The 12,147-nt window shown below is 43.5% G+C and overlaps 1 protein-coding gene across 2 annotated transcripts in view; it reads right to left on the bottom strand.

Annotated features, from left to right (window-relative positions):
* Positions 1-12,147, bottom strand: part of CA8 (carbonic anhydrase 8) — an 84,227-nt gene that overhangs the window by 24,397 nt on the left and 47,683 nt on the right. For both annotated transcript variants that reach the window (XM_065902746.1, XM_065902747.1), the window contains exons 4-7: positions 11,655-11,750; positions 6,492-6,554; positions 4,960-5,008; positions 3,850-3,962 (exon numbers count right to left, since the gene is read on the bottom strand). In XM_065902746.1, coding sequence (XP_065758818.1) covers positions 3,850-3,962; positions 4,960-5,008; positions 6,492-6,554; positions 11,655-11,750 — 321 coding nt within the window. The remainder of the gene's footprint in view (positions 1-3,849; positions 3,963-4,959; positions 5,009-6,491; positions 6,555-11,654; positions 11,751-12,147) is intronic.

Below are 12,147 nucleotides of genomic sequence, written 5' to 3'. Positions count from 1 at the left end.
GTGTGTGTGTGTGTCCATTTCCACACTCCTGCCCTCTGAATAGATGCTGCAATGCAACTCTTCACTAACAGCACCTACCTCTTCTTTTCTTGAAAAGCTAACTGGAAAGTTATTCATTTACAAGAGCAGCTGAAATTATCCCTTCAAATACACATTCCTTTGGCTTTGACTCCCTTTGAGGAAGACACATTTTATTTCCCAATAATTGAGGAGCATGATTTAGTGAGTTAGGGTTAGACTTTATCATTGGCCTCACTCAGGGGGGTGGTACAAAGCAAGGCTCCCTTTGAAGCCTGCAAGACCAAGAGGCATGATGAGTTGTCTCTGGGTTGTTGCATAATTTACTGGATGACGTGGAAGTAAATCATCACATTATAGACTATTGGTTAACATCCCCAATATTGTACTAGCAAGAGAATCCTATGTGGAATTCTAAGTGGAACTGAGAATTTTCTATGGCTCAGCCAGGTTCATTCAAACTGACTTTCAACAAATAGACATTAATTGTGGTTATAGAGGAAAACGTCATTTTTCATTAAAGATTTGACTTATTTTTAGAAAATTGCCCCTAAACTGCTAAACAAATGTGACTGCAGACCCAGAGCTGCTTCTGCTTCCTCTGCCAGTCTGACCCCTCCCCTGTGACTAACACAGTTGAAACTCTTACCCTGGGTCCCTTTCAGCTCAATGCTCTACAGAAACATCTCACTTCAGTTAATGATTCAGTTAACTGGCAATGACAGTCCCTGTTCATGAATCTTTTCTTGCATGATGGCAACTCTGAAAAGAGATGATGGCTTTCTCCATGGCAAACTGGCTGGATGGGCTGGGGTGTGGACCTAGAGCAGCCAGAGCAGCATAAAGGAAGGGATGGTGGAGGAATGATACTGGAGAACATAAGCCAAAGCTCAGCAACAGAGAAGCACCAAGATCCACCAGTGAACACACCAGGGCACGAAACAAGAGTCAAGGGTGAAGACTTCCCTGGCTGTGGATGAGAGTCTGCCTGCCAATGCAGGGGACACAGGTTTTATCCCTGGTCCGGGAAGATCCCACATGCCGAGAGGCAACTAAGTCCATGAGCCACAACTATGGTGCCTCAACTCTAGAGTCCAAGAACCAGAACTACTGGCTTCTTCTCCACACGCAGTAACTTCTGAAACTCTGCGCCCTACAGCCTGTGCTCTGCAACAAAAGATGCCATTGCAATGAGAAGCCCTTGCACCGCAACTAGAGAAAGCCCATGTATAGCAACAAAGACCCATCACAGACAAAAATAATAAAACATATAAAGGAAATTAACTTTAAAAAAAGAGTGAAGAGTGAGAAGTGAGCCGTGGCTCCCCGGACAAGTGTTTATAAGGCATAGTTACGTAAGTTTCCTACAGAGGAAAGAGTTCTGTTCCAAGAGCATGTTGGTAAGTCCAGTTTGTAAGTCCTACAAAGTTAGCCCAGGTACCCAGCTAATACAACTGGCTATATAGTATTGCTCTGTAATAGGTTTATTAGGCTTTTCACAGAAATGATATATAAACAAACACAAAAAAGAAAAAACTTTTTAACCTTACAGTACAGTACCTTGAAAAGTACAGTAGCATAGCACAACTGCTGGCATACAGGGGCACATTCGCACCTTGACAGTTCACAACTTAAAGCTTCGCATGTAGGGGATTTACTGTATTTTCTACCTGGATGAGCTGCACGCATCTTATTTAGAGTCTCTATAGCATTTGTCACTGTTCACTTCCCTTCTCCACAACTTGGAAATCCTCTCTCCTGTCCCAGATCCCAGGACATCACTCCCTCCTGGCTGTCCCCAAGGCCCGTGGGCAAGCCCCTGACTCCCTGTCTCCTCCCTCTGCACTGAGGTTTTGCACTCCACTGGGCTATCTTGTCTCTTTCTCAACTTGAGCTGAATCATCAAATCTACTTCTTTTTCCTGGACACGAAGCTAGAATTCACTTCTCAGCTTCCCCTACAACCAGGTGTGGCCATGTGCTGAGCTCCTGCCAATAGAATGGAAGCATAAATGGTGTTCTCCATTTCTGTCTAGTCTTTAGAAAGCAATCTCCCTTCAGACCCTCCCCACGCTTTCCCCTCCTGCTCACTATATGCCCACACCTAAGAGAAGAGAGGTATTAAAGATGGCAGAGTGTCCTGCAACCCCTTTCCCTAAGTGGCTGCACAGAGAAAAGCCTTGCCTATGAAGCAAAAATACATCTGTTGGATTTTATGAGTGTAAAAAAAAAAATAAATTCTTACTGTGATTAAGTCACTGAAAATTTTTTAAGATTTTTTTAATGTGCATCATTTTAAAAATCTTTATTGAATTTATTACAATATTGCTTCTGTTTTATGCTTTGGTTTTTTGGGCCCTGAAACACGTGGGGTCTTAACCCTCCAACTAGGGAAAGAGCCCATACCCCCTGCATTGGAAGGCGAAGTCCTGACCAAGTCCCCAGTCATGGAAGTTTTGGGGTATATCTGTTACAGCAGCTACCATCTGCTGTTAAATTCCATCTATATCTCATTAGTCCAAACCTCTATTCTTAACATTCAAGTCAAATTTCTAATTTCTTCCCTCTCCTTTAATAGACTAACTCCTAATATTTTTCAGGAGTTATTCCCTGAACCTTCCGGTCTGAACTGGGTTTTGGTCCTATATGTTTTCAGAGCTCCTTACTTATGACACAATATAGTCGCCTGTATGAACATCTGCCTCCTCAACACCACAGTGAACTTCTTAAGAATAAACACTGTGTTTTAATCTCTGAATCCTCCATGTCCGGTTGGCACTCAGGAATAGTTTCTCATAAGAAAAAAAAGAAATGACTGAATAGATAAAGGAATTGGGGTTTGTCATATTAAAAACAGGACGGCCCAAAGGTGGTGTGATCAAAGCTTCTAAAATAATGAAACAATGAAGGTGCTGAATGGGTATCTTTTAAAATTAATCCTCAGAAAAAGAGAAATAAGAAGAAACTGTTCAAAGCTGAAAGAGGTGTTTTAAAGATTTAAGGACAAACAAAAGAAAACTTTTCTGAATAGTGAGTAAACTTGAACTTGTTGTAAAATACAAGAGGTATAATAAAAGTTTGTAAAGAATTTCTAAAGGAAACTCGGCTTATTTATTTAGCATATTGCCTAAGTCTTTTGCGATTGATCATTAATAAGGCTGTCTTCTTAGCATTAACAAATGCTATAGTTAGTATCAAATATTATGATACTGATAACATCAAAACCAACGTTTAAACACATTGTAGTGACCTTGCATCCTGACCCACCAGTAACATCCCAGTGACAATTCACCTTGGTGCCTCACACCTGTATTAGCATCTAAAGCACCTATGCTGCACCCAAGGTCGGAGACAGCAGACCAAAAGTGGGCTAGAGAACAATCCAGAACTTCACAGGGCATTCTTTCCCTCTCCATACAGAATTTTCCTGTATAAGCCAAGAAAGAGCTGTTATAAAGCCCAAGTGTGACTTACAGAAATAACCAGAGTTCTCACCTCACCTCCAACAGATTTCTCCTCTCCAATACCTGAGAAATCCCGCATGAAGCACTAACTAGACTAATAAACAGTTTGGGTATTTCACTGACTTCTATTTACTCTATAAAAACTGACTTTTAAAGTACAGATGGTAAATGGGAGCTGGGTTTTGTTCATCCTTGACCTTTCAACTGCTTTCACTGGCTCAAGACATTTAACTTTATCTGAAGAGATGTGACTGACCTAATTGAGCCAAAAGGAGCAAGAACATGAAACAGACATTTCCCTTTTACAGACAGAAAATTTACCCTTTAATCCAAAACTTCATCATGGAAGGTTAAAGCCCTCCTCTCACCTGTAGCTGGGATATCGTCAGAGGATATCGGAATAATATCCAGGTCACACCTTCACTGCATGGCGGGATGGTGAGAGAGCCTTCGTAGACCCAGTAATCACGCAGCAAGGGGTCTGTGCCACCGCAAGGACCGGTCATGGAAAGGCGAGTTAATGAAAAATAATTTGAAAGAGTCCAACAATCATTTTCAATATTACAAACGGTCCAGATAACATATCTCAGATGGATGTCATTTTTAAACTGGAGCCTCACATATATAGTTTTAAACTAGTCATATGAAGAAAACAATCAATAGAGAACATGCTGCTGCTGCTGCTGCTAAGTTGCTTCAGTCGTGTCCGACTCTGCGACCCCCGTAGACGGCAGCCCACCAGGCTCCCCCGTCCCTGGGATTCTCCAGGCAAGAACACTGGAGTGGGTTGCCATTTCCTTCTCCAATGCATGAAAGTGAAAAGTGAAAGTGAAGTCGCTCAGTCCTGTCCGACTCTTCGCGACCACATGAACTGCAGCCTACAAGGCTCCTCCGTCTAAGGGATTTTCCAGGCAACAGTACTGGAGTGAGTTGCCATTGCCTTCTCCGATAGAGAACATGATGTATCCTCTATTATTTATAGTGATTTTGTATCAATGAATTCCTACACATATTTAAATGTGGTTATATAAACTAGATATATAAACACTTGATATACTATACCAGATGTGTGTGTGTGTATGTTTGTGTGTGCTAAATTGTGTCCAACTCTTTATGACCTCATGGACTGTAGCCCACCAGGCTCCTCTGTCCATGGAATTCTCCAGGCAAGAACACTGGAGTGGGTTGCCATGCCCAGGAGGGCTCTTTCCCACTCAAGGATCAAACCCTCACCCCCTGCACTGCAGGTGGATTCTTTACTATCTGAGCCACCAGGGAAGCTCAGCGGTAAAATGTTTATTATCCCAAAAAGTTTACTCCCAAGTTTAGAACTATCTGAAACTGGTAACAACTACAAAGAATATTAATTATAAAGAAAGCTCATTAACTCATAAGATACAGTTGTGTTTATTCTGAGAAAAACAATGCAGTCACAGCCACAGTTAAAATTCACCCTATGCAACCAAATAAATGCTTACCTGGTAATAAAGTGTTAGGATTAAAGCAGGGTATTATTTTGGACTTCCCCTGAAAAAAAGAAAACAATGAACTCCATGTTAACACAAAATTTTAGAATAAAAACATTTATAGGCACTAAAAATCGAGGTTGAAGTTTTTTCTTATTGGCCACACTGCACATGTGGGATCTTACTTCCCTGACCAGAGATCAAATCCATGCTACTTGTAGTGGAAGCGTGGATCCTCAATCATTGAACCCACCAGGGAAAGCCCTGAAGTCTTTTCCGAATGCCAGACCCCATAGGTTTGTGGGTGTGCCAATCTGTCTTCTCACTGGAGTGACAGGGCTTGGTTCCAACAAGACGTTCCTGCTCTGAGTCTGTAGCTATTTCGCTATGGCCACAGCTCAGAAATTTCCCCATAATCCCTGGTGTGGAACTTAAAATTGTCTGTCCAGTGTCTGTCTGCCCCACGTCACTGCCCTTGCTGCTCCTGGCGTAGAAATGTGGGCCTTGACCCAGGGATTCTTTAGAAACAACTTTCCTGCTGAAACTCGGCTCAGTGTCTAACCTTCTTGGCAGCACAGGATGTACAGGCTCAGTTGCCTAGTCGTGTCAACTCTTTGCGACCCCATGGACTCCAGAATACTGGAGTGGGTCACCATTTCCTTCTCCAGATTTTCCTGACCCAGGATCGAACCTGGGTCTCCTGTGTCTCCTGTCCTGCAGGCGGACTCTTTACCTGCTGAGCCACTGGGGCAAATCAACCTAAGTCACCTTCTCTGGGAGGTGTCATCTTACGACTTATGTGAGCTTCTGTTGCTTTTCGTTTCGCACAAATACTCTGAAGTGTAGTTGCTACAATTTTTATTTCCTTCATTTATACCACCTTCCTATATCCAGAGGGCAGAAAGAGGTACTCAGGAGGCCTGGGTTGCTCCAATCCTACACAATACCCCCTATAAAGTCCTGTCTTCAAGCCTGGCCCTTGGCTGCCTCCTGGGAGATCATCTCTGAGTCCTTGGAATAAGCTGCCTGATAAGAGTGGCTCTGTGAGCCTGAGGCCTTGGGCAGGCTGTACCAGTTGGACCAGATAAGTTTATCCCAACAAAGTAATTTATGGTGGAAGCCTGGTTTTGCTCAGGGTGGGGGTGGGAGGGCTGGAGTCAGCATAACTGAGGTCAGTCCCTGAGGCACTGCCCAGGCATAACTGACCCCCGATAAAATCCCTGGACACCAAGGCTTGAGTAAACTTTCCTGGCTGGCAGCACTTCACAAGTGCTGTGACATCACTGCTGGGAGAATCGGGTGTGCCGGCAGGCAACTCCACTGGGAGGGGACATCTGAGAGCTTGCGCCTGCTTTCTCCAGGACTGCGACCCATCCACCTTTTCACTGTGCTGACTTTTGACCTATATCCTTCCAGGGGAATAAACCTCAACTAGGAGACTAACAGCTTGTCTGAGTCCTTTTAGGGAATCCTCAAGCCTGAGAATAGACATGAAAGGCTCTTACATAACCAGTATTTTTATTTTCTTTTAGAGAATGACTTACCTTATACTGAATATCCTGGAGGATTTCAGTCACAGCCTTCAGGCCCACATGCTCTTTTCCGATCTGCAATGTATAAAGTATAAACCATAGCTACTAAGCATTTAAAAACGTAAGTAAAATAACCAACTGAAGTGAAGTTCAAGTTCACCTGAAAGTCCTTCCTCGGACTACAAGACTTACTTCTTAATAAATAGATCAACATCTACTAAAGGCAATTAAAGTACAAGAAAGTATTAGATATGTTCCTGGGCATTTCCAAGAATCTATTTTAAATTTACCTTGCTAGGTATAGATTTTACCCACTGTGCTACATAATTATATTTATATACTTATAAATATATTTATGTTTATATATATAATCATATGACACTGTAATATAAAAGTTTCAAGGATATTTCTGAATTAGAATTTTTCACACATGCCCAAAGCCTTCTATTTTTACTTTTAGCATTTCTAGATCATTACTATAAAGACTGCATTCATGTTGAAAAACTTCTATTAACTTCAAAAAATAAGTATGTGATTTCATATACTAAAGTCACTGAAATCAAGACACTTATTGATTATCATTGGACATAACTCTATAATCACCTATTTATTCTTAAATAAGAATATGCTGTTTGTAGCTTTCTATTTTAAAGCATTATATATCATTACATATTTTCAGTGCCTAAAATGTCCCAAGGAATTTGAGACTTTAAAAAGAATATGATGCGAAGTATTCTTGATTCTAACTTTAAAAATTATAAGCATAATCTCATTTCTACTTTTCAGTCAAGTTTCAACAGTTTCTGTCCATGCTAATGGAAGGCAGTCACAACAGAGACTATTTATAACCTCAGATAAACAATCCTTGTTATGGTTTGCCTTTTCTCTTGCACATACATTTTTGGAGAATGATCCACAAGGACCTACAATAGCTGTCACCATGCTCACATGCCCTGTTTCTCTCCATTGTGAACCAACTTGGAAAAACACTAGGTCAAAGGGGATCAAAGGAAAGAGGTGTGACAGGAAACTTATACAACCTAAGACAGGCCAATCAGTTCCAAACAATCAAGATTATATTTTCCAAGTGTTTGCAATTCCTGAGATAGGCTCTAGAAATAGAAAATGAATTCTCTTAAGTGTGTGTGTGTGTATGTGTGTGTGTGTGTGTGTGTGTGTGTGTGTGTGTATCTTAGGCAAAATGTACTCCTTGGTGTCAAAGCGTGGACCTATAGGCAGATGCCTGCACCCCACCTTCAGAGAAAAACAGACTCCTTTGTTGTATTGGTGGCTCAGACAGTAAAGAATCTGCCTGCATTGTGGGAGACCCGGGTTCAATCCCAGATCAGGAAGATCACCTAGAGAAGGAAATGTCTACCCACTCCAGCATTCTTGCCTGGAAAATTCCATGGACAGAGGAGCCTGGCAGGCTACAGTCCATGGGGTCACAAGGAGTCAGACATGACTGAGCAACTAACACTTCCACTTTCTGTTGTACTGGTTTAAGCAGAATATAGTATTTGGACGCTTACACCCACAGGTGGGCTCTGTCGTCACTTCATGCATCTCTGATCAGAGCATAATTCTTTGAACAGCTCACATCTGAACACTGTGAGGCCACACAGTTTAGTGGCCCTGGAACAAGGTCACTTGCGTCGGATGCTGGGTTCTGACCTTGCCTCACTGTTCAGTCTTGAGCAAGTTTACCTAACCTCTCTGTCCTTCAGCTTTCTCCTCTATACAGCAGGGAGGATTAAAAGTGATAGAGTTGAAAATAAGACTCAGTCAAACAAAAGCCTTAGAATAGGGCACGGTGCATCAAAACTCAGTGATTATCACCCAGATCACTCTTACTCAGAATGCTACACAGCATCAAATAGAGTACTTAATAACTATTACTGCCTCTTTCTATCTACAAAGGCTCTATACTTCGTGGACATAACTATATTTTGCAACCAACTCCAGCTATCGCTCCATCTCGTTCCTTCCTTTCTTTGTCAAAGTCCTGTCTGAAGAGGTTATAGCCACCAAAAAGAAAACACGGATGATGCTCTGCACAGCCCAGTCCCTAAAATCCTACAACAGTGTGTGTGACAATGCAACCTGGGGCCAAGAGTCCACCCGCCACCAGGTAACTTCTGACCTCTGCCCTTCACCATCTTTCATCAGTGCCCAGAATGCCAGCCCTCTGGTCAGTTTCCTCTCCGAGAACCTCAGCCCTGCAAAGCCCTGAATTTTTCAACTTCTACAGCTAATCCCCTCACTTCCCACCACACCCTCTGGAATGAGACGATGCCACATCCTTGACAAGCTCCCTGCCACCTCCTGGATCTGCTCAAGGTCTTCATTCCAAGCCTTTTGAGTCGACACTCTATAGCCTCCTTCAAAGATGAGATTAAGAGCTCTGGCCAGTGCCTGGCTGTTACCTTCTGATGGGTCTTCTGTTTCACAAGCCCAAGGAGAGGCCCCTCCGAGTGGAGAGCCCCCTCCGAGTGGACCACCTTCCTCCCATGCTATCCTGCTCAACTATCACTCACTGATCCACTGGTCACAACCAATGGTCGTTCCCTCCTGCGGTCGCCCCGGAGGACTTCAGCATCCCTGGGTGTGACCTATGCCCTCCCTGGCCTCTCTCTTGACCCCTCATCCATGTCCCTCAGCTCCATCCCACCTCTGTCAACCAATCCTGAGAATGTACCTTGGATTTGTTTTCACTCTGACACCCACAACTCCACAGACCATCCCCTCTGATCGTAACTGCCCACCCATCCATCCTCTCCTCTCTTCTCTCTCTTCCTATTCACTTATCACAAGGAGTCAAGCCCTGGGGTCCCTCTTGGCTCCGTCTCTTTCCTTTCCTGCCTACCCTGAAAGACATCTCTCCATCTTCTAGTCCCTCTGCCCTCCTAAGTCATCTGCTCTGCAACCCATCGATGCAACAATTAATTTGCTAGAATTCTCTGCTCCTCGTCGTGGATGGAGAGACTAGCCCACTGTCAGCTGTCCTAGACTGTCTGTGATGTCCAATCTCAAGAGGGTCTCCCACCCTGACGGTCAAGTCTGTTGTCATTCACCTCCTGAGCTATTTCAAAACTCAATCCCACACCCACATTTCCTCTGCTCTATAAATAATTTTGCTGCGCATGTCTGGGAGATAATACAGGTCATCAGGCATGAACTCCCCTAATTTCCTGTCTTTCTTCACCTAAAAGTGCTTGCTGTTGGTGCCCACCCTTTCCTGCTAGCCCTCTGTTTTGGAGAAAGGGTGGGGCCCCTCCTGTCCGGGATCAGTGCATCCACATAAACTCTCATTCGACACCCCCCGCTTCCTCTGGGGCTCTTCTACATCAATCATCTCCTTTCCTGCAGTATTTTCAAACTATATCTGCACTAGCTTTTAATAAATATATATAATTATTTATTTGGCTACACTGGGTCTTAGTTGGGATAGGAAAGATCTTCGATCTTCGCTGTGACATGAGGGATCTTTTTTTTTGTTTTTGGGAAGCAACTCTCAATTGCAGCCTGCAGTATCCAGTTGCCCAACCTGGGATCAAACTCGGGCCCCCTGCACTGGGAGGGCAGAGTCTTAGTCGCTGGAGCACCAGAGAAGTCCTGCACTCGCTCTTTTTGCTCAGAATAAAAACACAGGCCCATCTCGGATCTCAAAATGAAACAAACTGAACCTCGCTGTGCACATCACCGCTAGGTATCACCCCTTCTGTCTTTGAGTCAAGTTTCTTGAAAGGGAAGTCCATCCTCACGGCCTGGACACGCTCCTCTCCGCTTTCCCAGCCTCTGGTCCTAAGTGCAAGACCCTGGATGTGGTCCTTTCCTCTCTGCCTGGGCTGACACTCAGGATCAGCCCTTCTTTCCTCCGTGAACATCTGTGCTCAGTTTCTGTGATACTGCTCTTTCCTGAGAAAAGCATCGTCACATAGATAATCTGCATCTTCCTTCATGCCCTGCATTGGCGGGAGGATTCTTTACCCCTGAGCCACCTGGGAACCCCCTCCAGGGTCTCTTTCAGCTCTAAATCTTTTATTGCATCAAGAAGATGATACAACAAAGTTTAAAAGAGTCACCTGACAAACGAAATTAAAATCTTACCTTTGAAAGCATACGGTCCAATTTGTACATTTTACTGTAAGCGTGTTAGATGCTCAGTTGTGTCCAACTCTTTGCAACCCCATGGACTATAGCCCACTAGGCTCCTCTGTCCATGGGATTCTCCAGGCAAGAATACTGGAGTGGGTCGTCATTTCCTCCTCCAGGGGTATATTTCACTCAATGCCTATAATATTCTTTGCCCACCACAGAGCTCAAATCTAAACTTTATACCCACCAAGGTCTTTACCAGTCTTATTTCATCAGTGTTTTTCTACAAGGCACTTCCAATCATCTTAGAAGGAAAATTACTCATAACAAATAGCTAAAGGAATCTACTGCATGATTATACTATTGACTTTTCTTAGATTTTGCAGTGAGGCGGGGTGCAAAAACATTTCCTGAAATTCTTTTTCATTAATAAAATGAATTCTGCCTTTAGGAGACATTTTCTAATTCATTTCTCCAATGACTCTGGATGCCATTCTGAAGAAAATTTCTGATAACAAAGTTAACCATTTTCTACCAGTGAATATGGCTGAACTTGATCCACAGAGACCACATTTTTTTTTAAATTTCATTTCTTTATTTTTGGCTGTGCTGGGTCTCTGTTGCTACACACAAGCTTTCTCTAGTTGCTCTGAGTAGGGGCTACCCTCAAGTTGTGGTCCCCAGGCCTCTCATTGTCATGGCTTCTCTTATAAAGCACAGTCTATTAGGCCCTCAGGCTTCAGCAGTTGCAGCATACAGGCTCAATAGCTACTGTTCCCAGGCCCTAGAGCACATGCTCAATAGTTGAGGCACATGGGCTTAGTTGGACCAAGGCATATGTGATCTTCCAGGACCAGGGATTGACCTGTGTCTCCTGCATTGTGGAGCAGATGCTTTACCACTGAGCTACCAGGGAAGTCCCAAGTTTTCTATTTTTAAACTATCAATGTTCTCTGTATAAGCGCTTAATGTCCCTTCTAAGTAGTAAAACTGAGAGAGAACAAAAAAACTTCTGCAAAATGAATTAGAAAGAAGCATCTCTGAACCATGTAATAATCTTAGCAGGAGACCATTTACCTGGACAAACAAAGCGATGATAGCGATTCCATGGGGCTTCCCCACAGCCTCATCAATGCTGCCAAACAAGGTGGAGTTCCAGTGGATCAGGTGGAGCTGGACAAGCAACGACAGACAGGCAACCTCGTTACTAAAGGTACTTCTGTTCAGGAGAACAAGGATACATCAATTTCGCCTTGACCCTATCCACGTGGCATGGTATGCAACAAGAGTATCACAGATGTGGACAAAGAGATGACTGGTGAATCCAGGTTCTCTGTGTGAATTCCTTCCTTCTTATTTCTCAACAGAAGCAGGGCTCAGTGCCTCTCAAGTTCTGCTTCTGTTCTGATCAGGAGCACATCTGAGGGGTCTTGCAGATTTCAAATTGATTTCGTTGCCTTCCTTAGAGGACATCCCCTCTGGCTGTCACTGAAATGAAACTCCAGGTCTGGTCACAAACATGAGAACTCATTGAAAGGATGAGTACCTATATACTCCAGTACTGTGTCAC

This window comes from Muntiacus reevesi, chromosome 12, assembly GCF_963930625.1.
Source record: "Muntiacus reevesi chromosome 12, mMunRee1.1, whole genome shotgun sequence".
NCBI lineage: Eukaryota > Metazoa > Chordata > Mammalia > Artiodactyla > Cervidae > Muntiacus > Muntiacus reevesi.
Note: the sequence above shows the minus strand (reverse complement) of the source record. Positions and strands in the feature narration are given on the sequence as shown.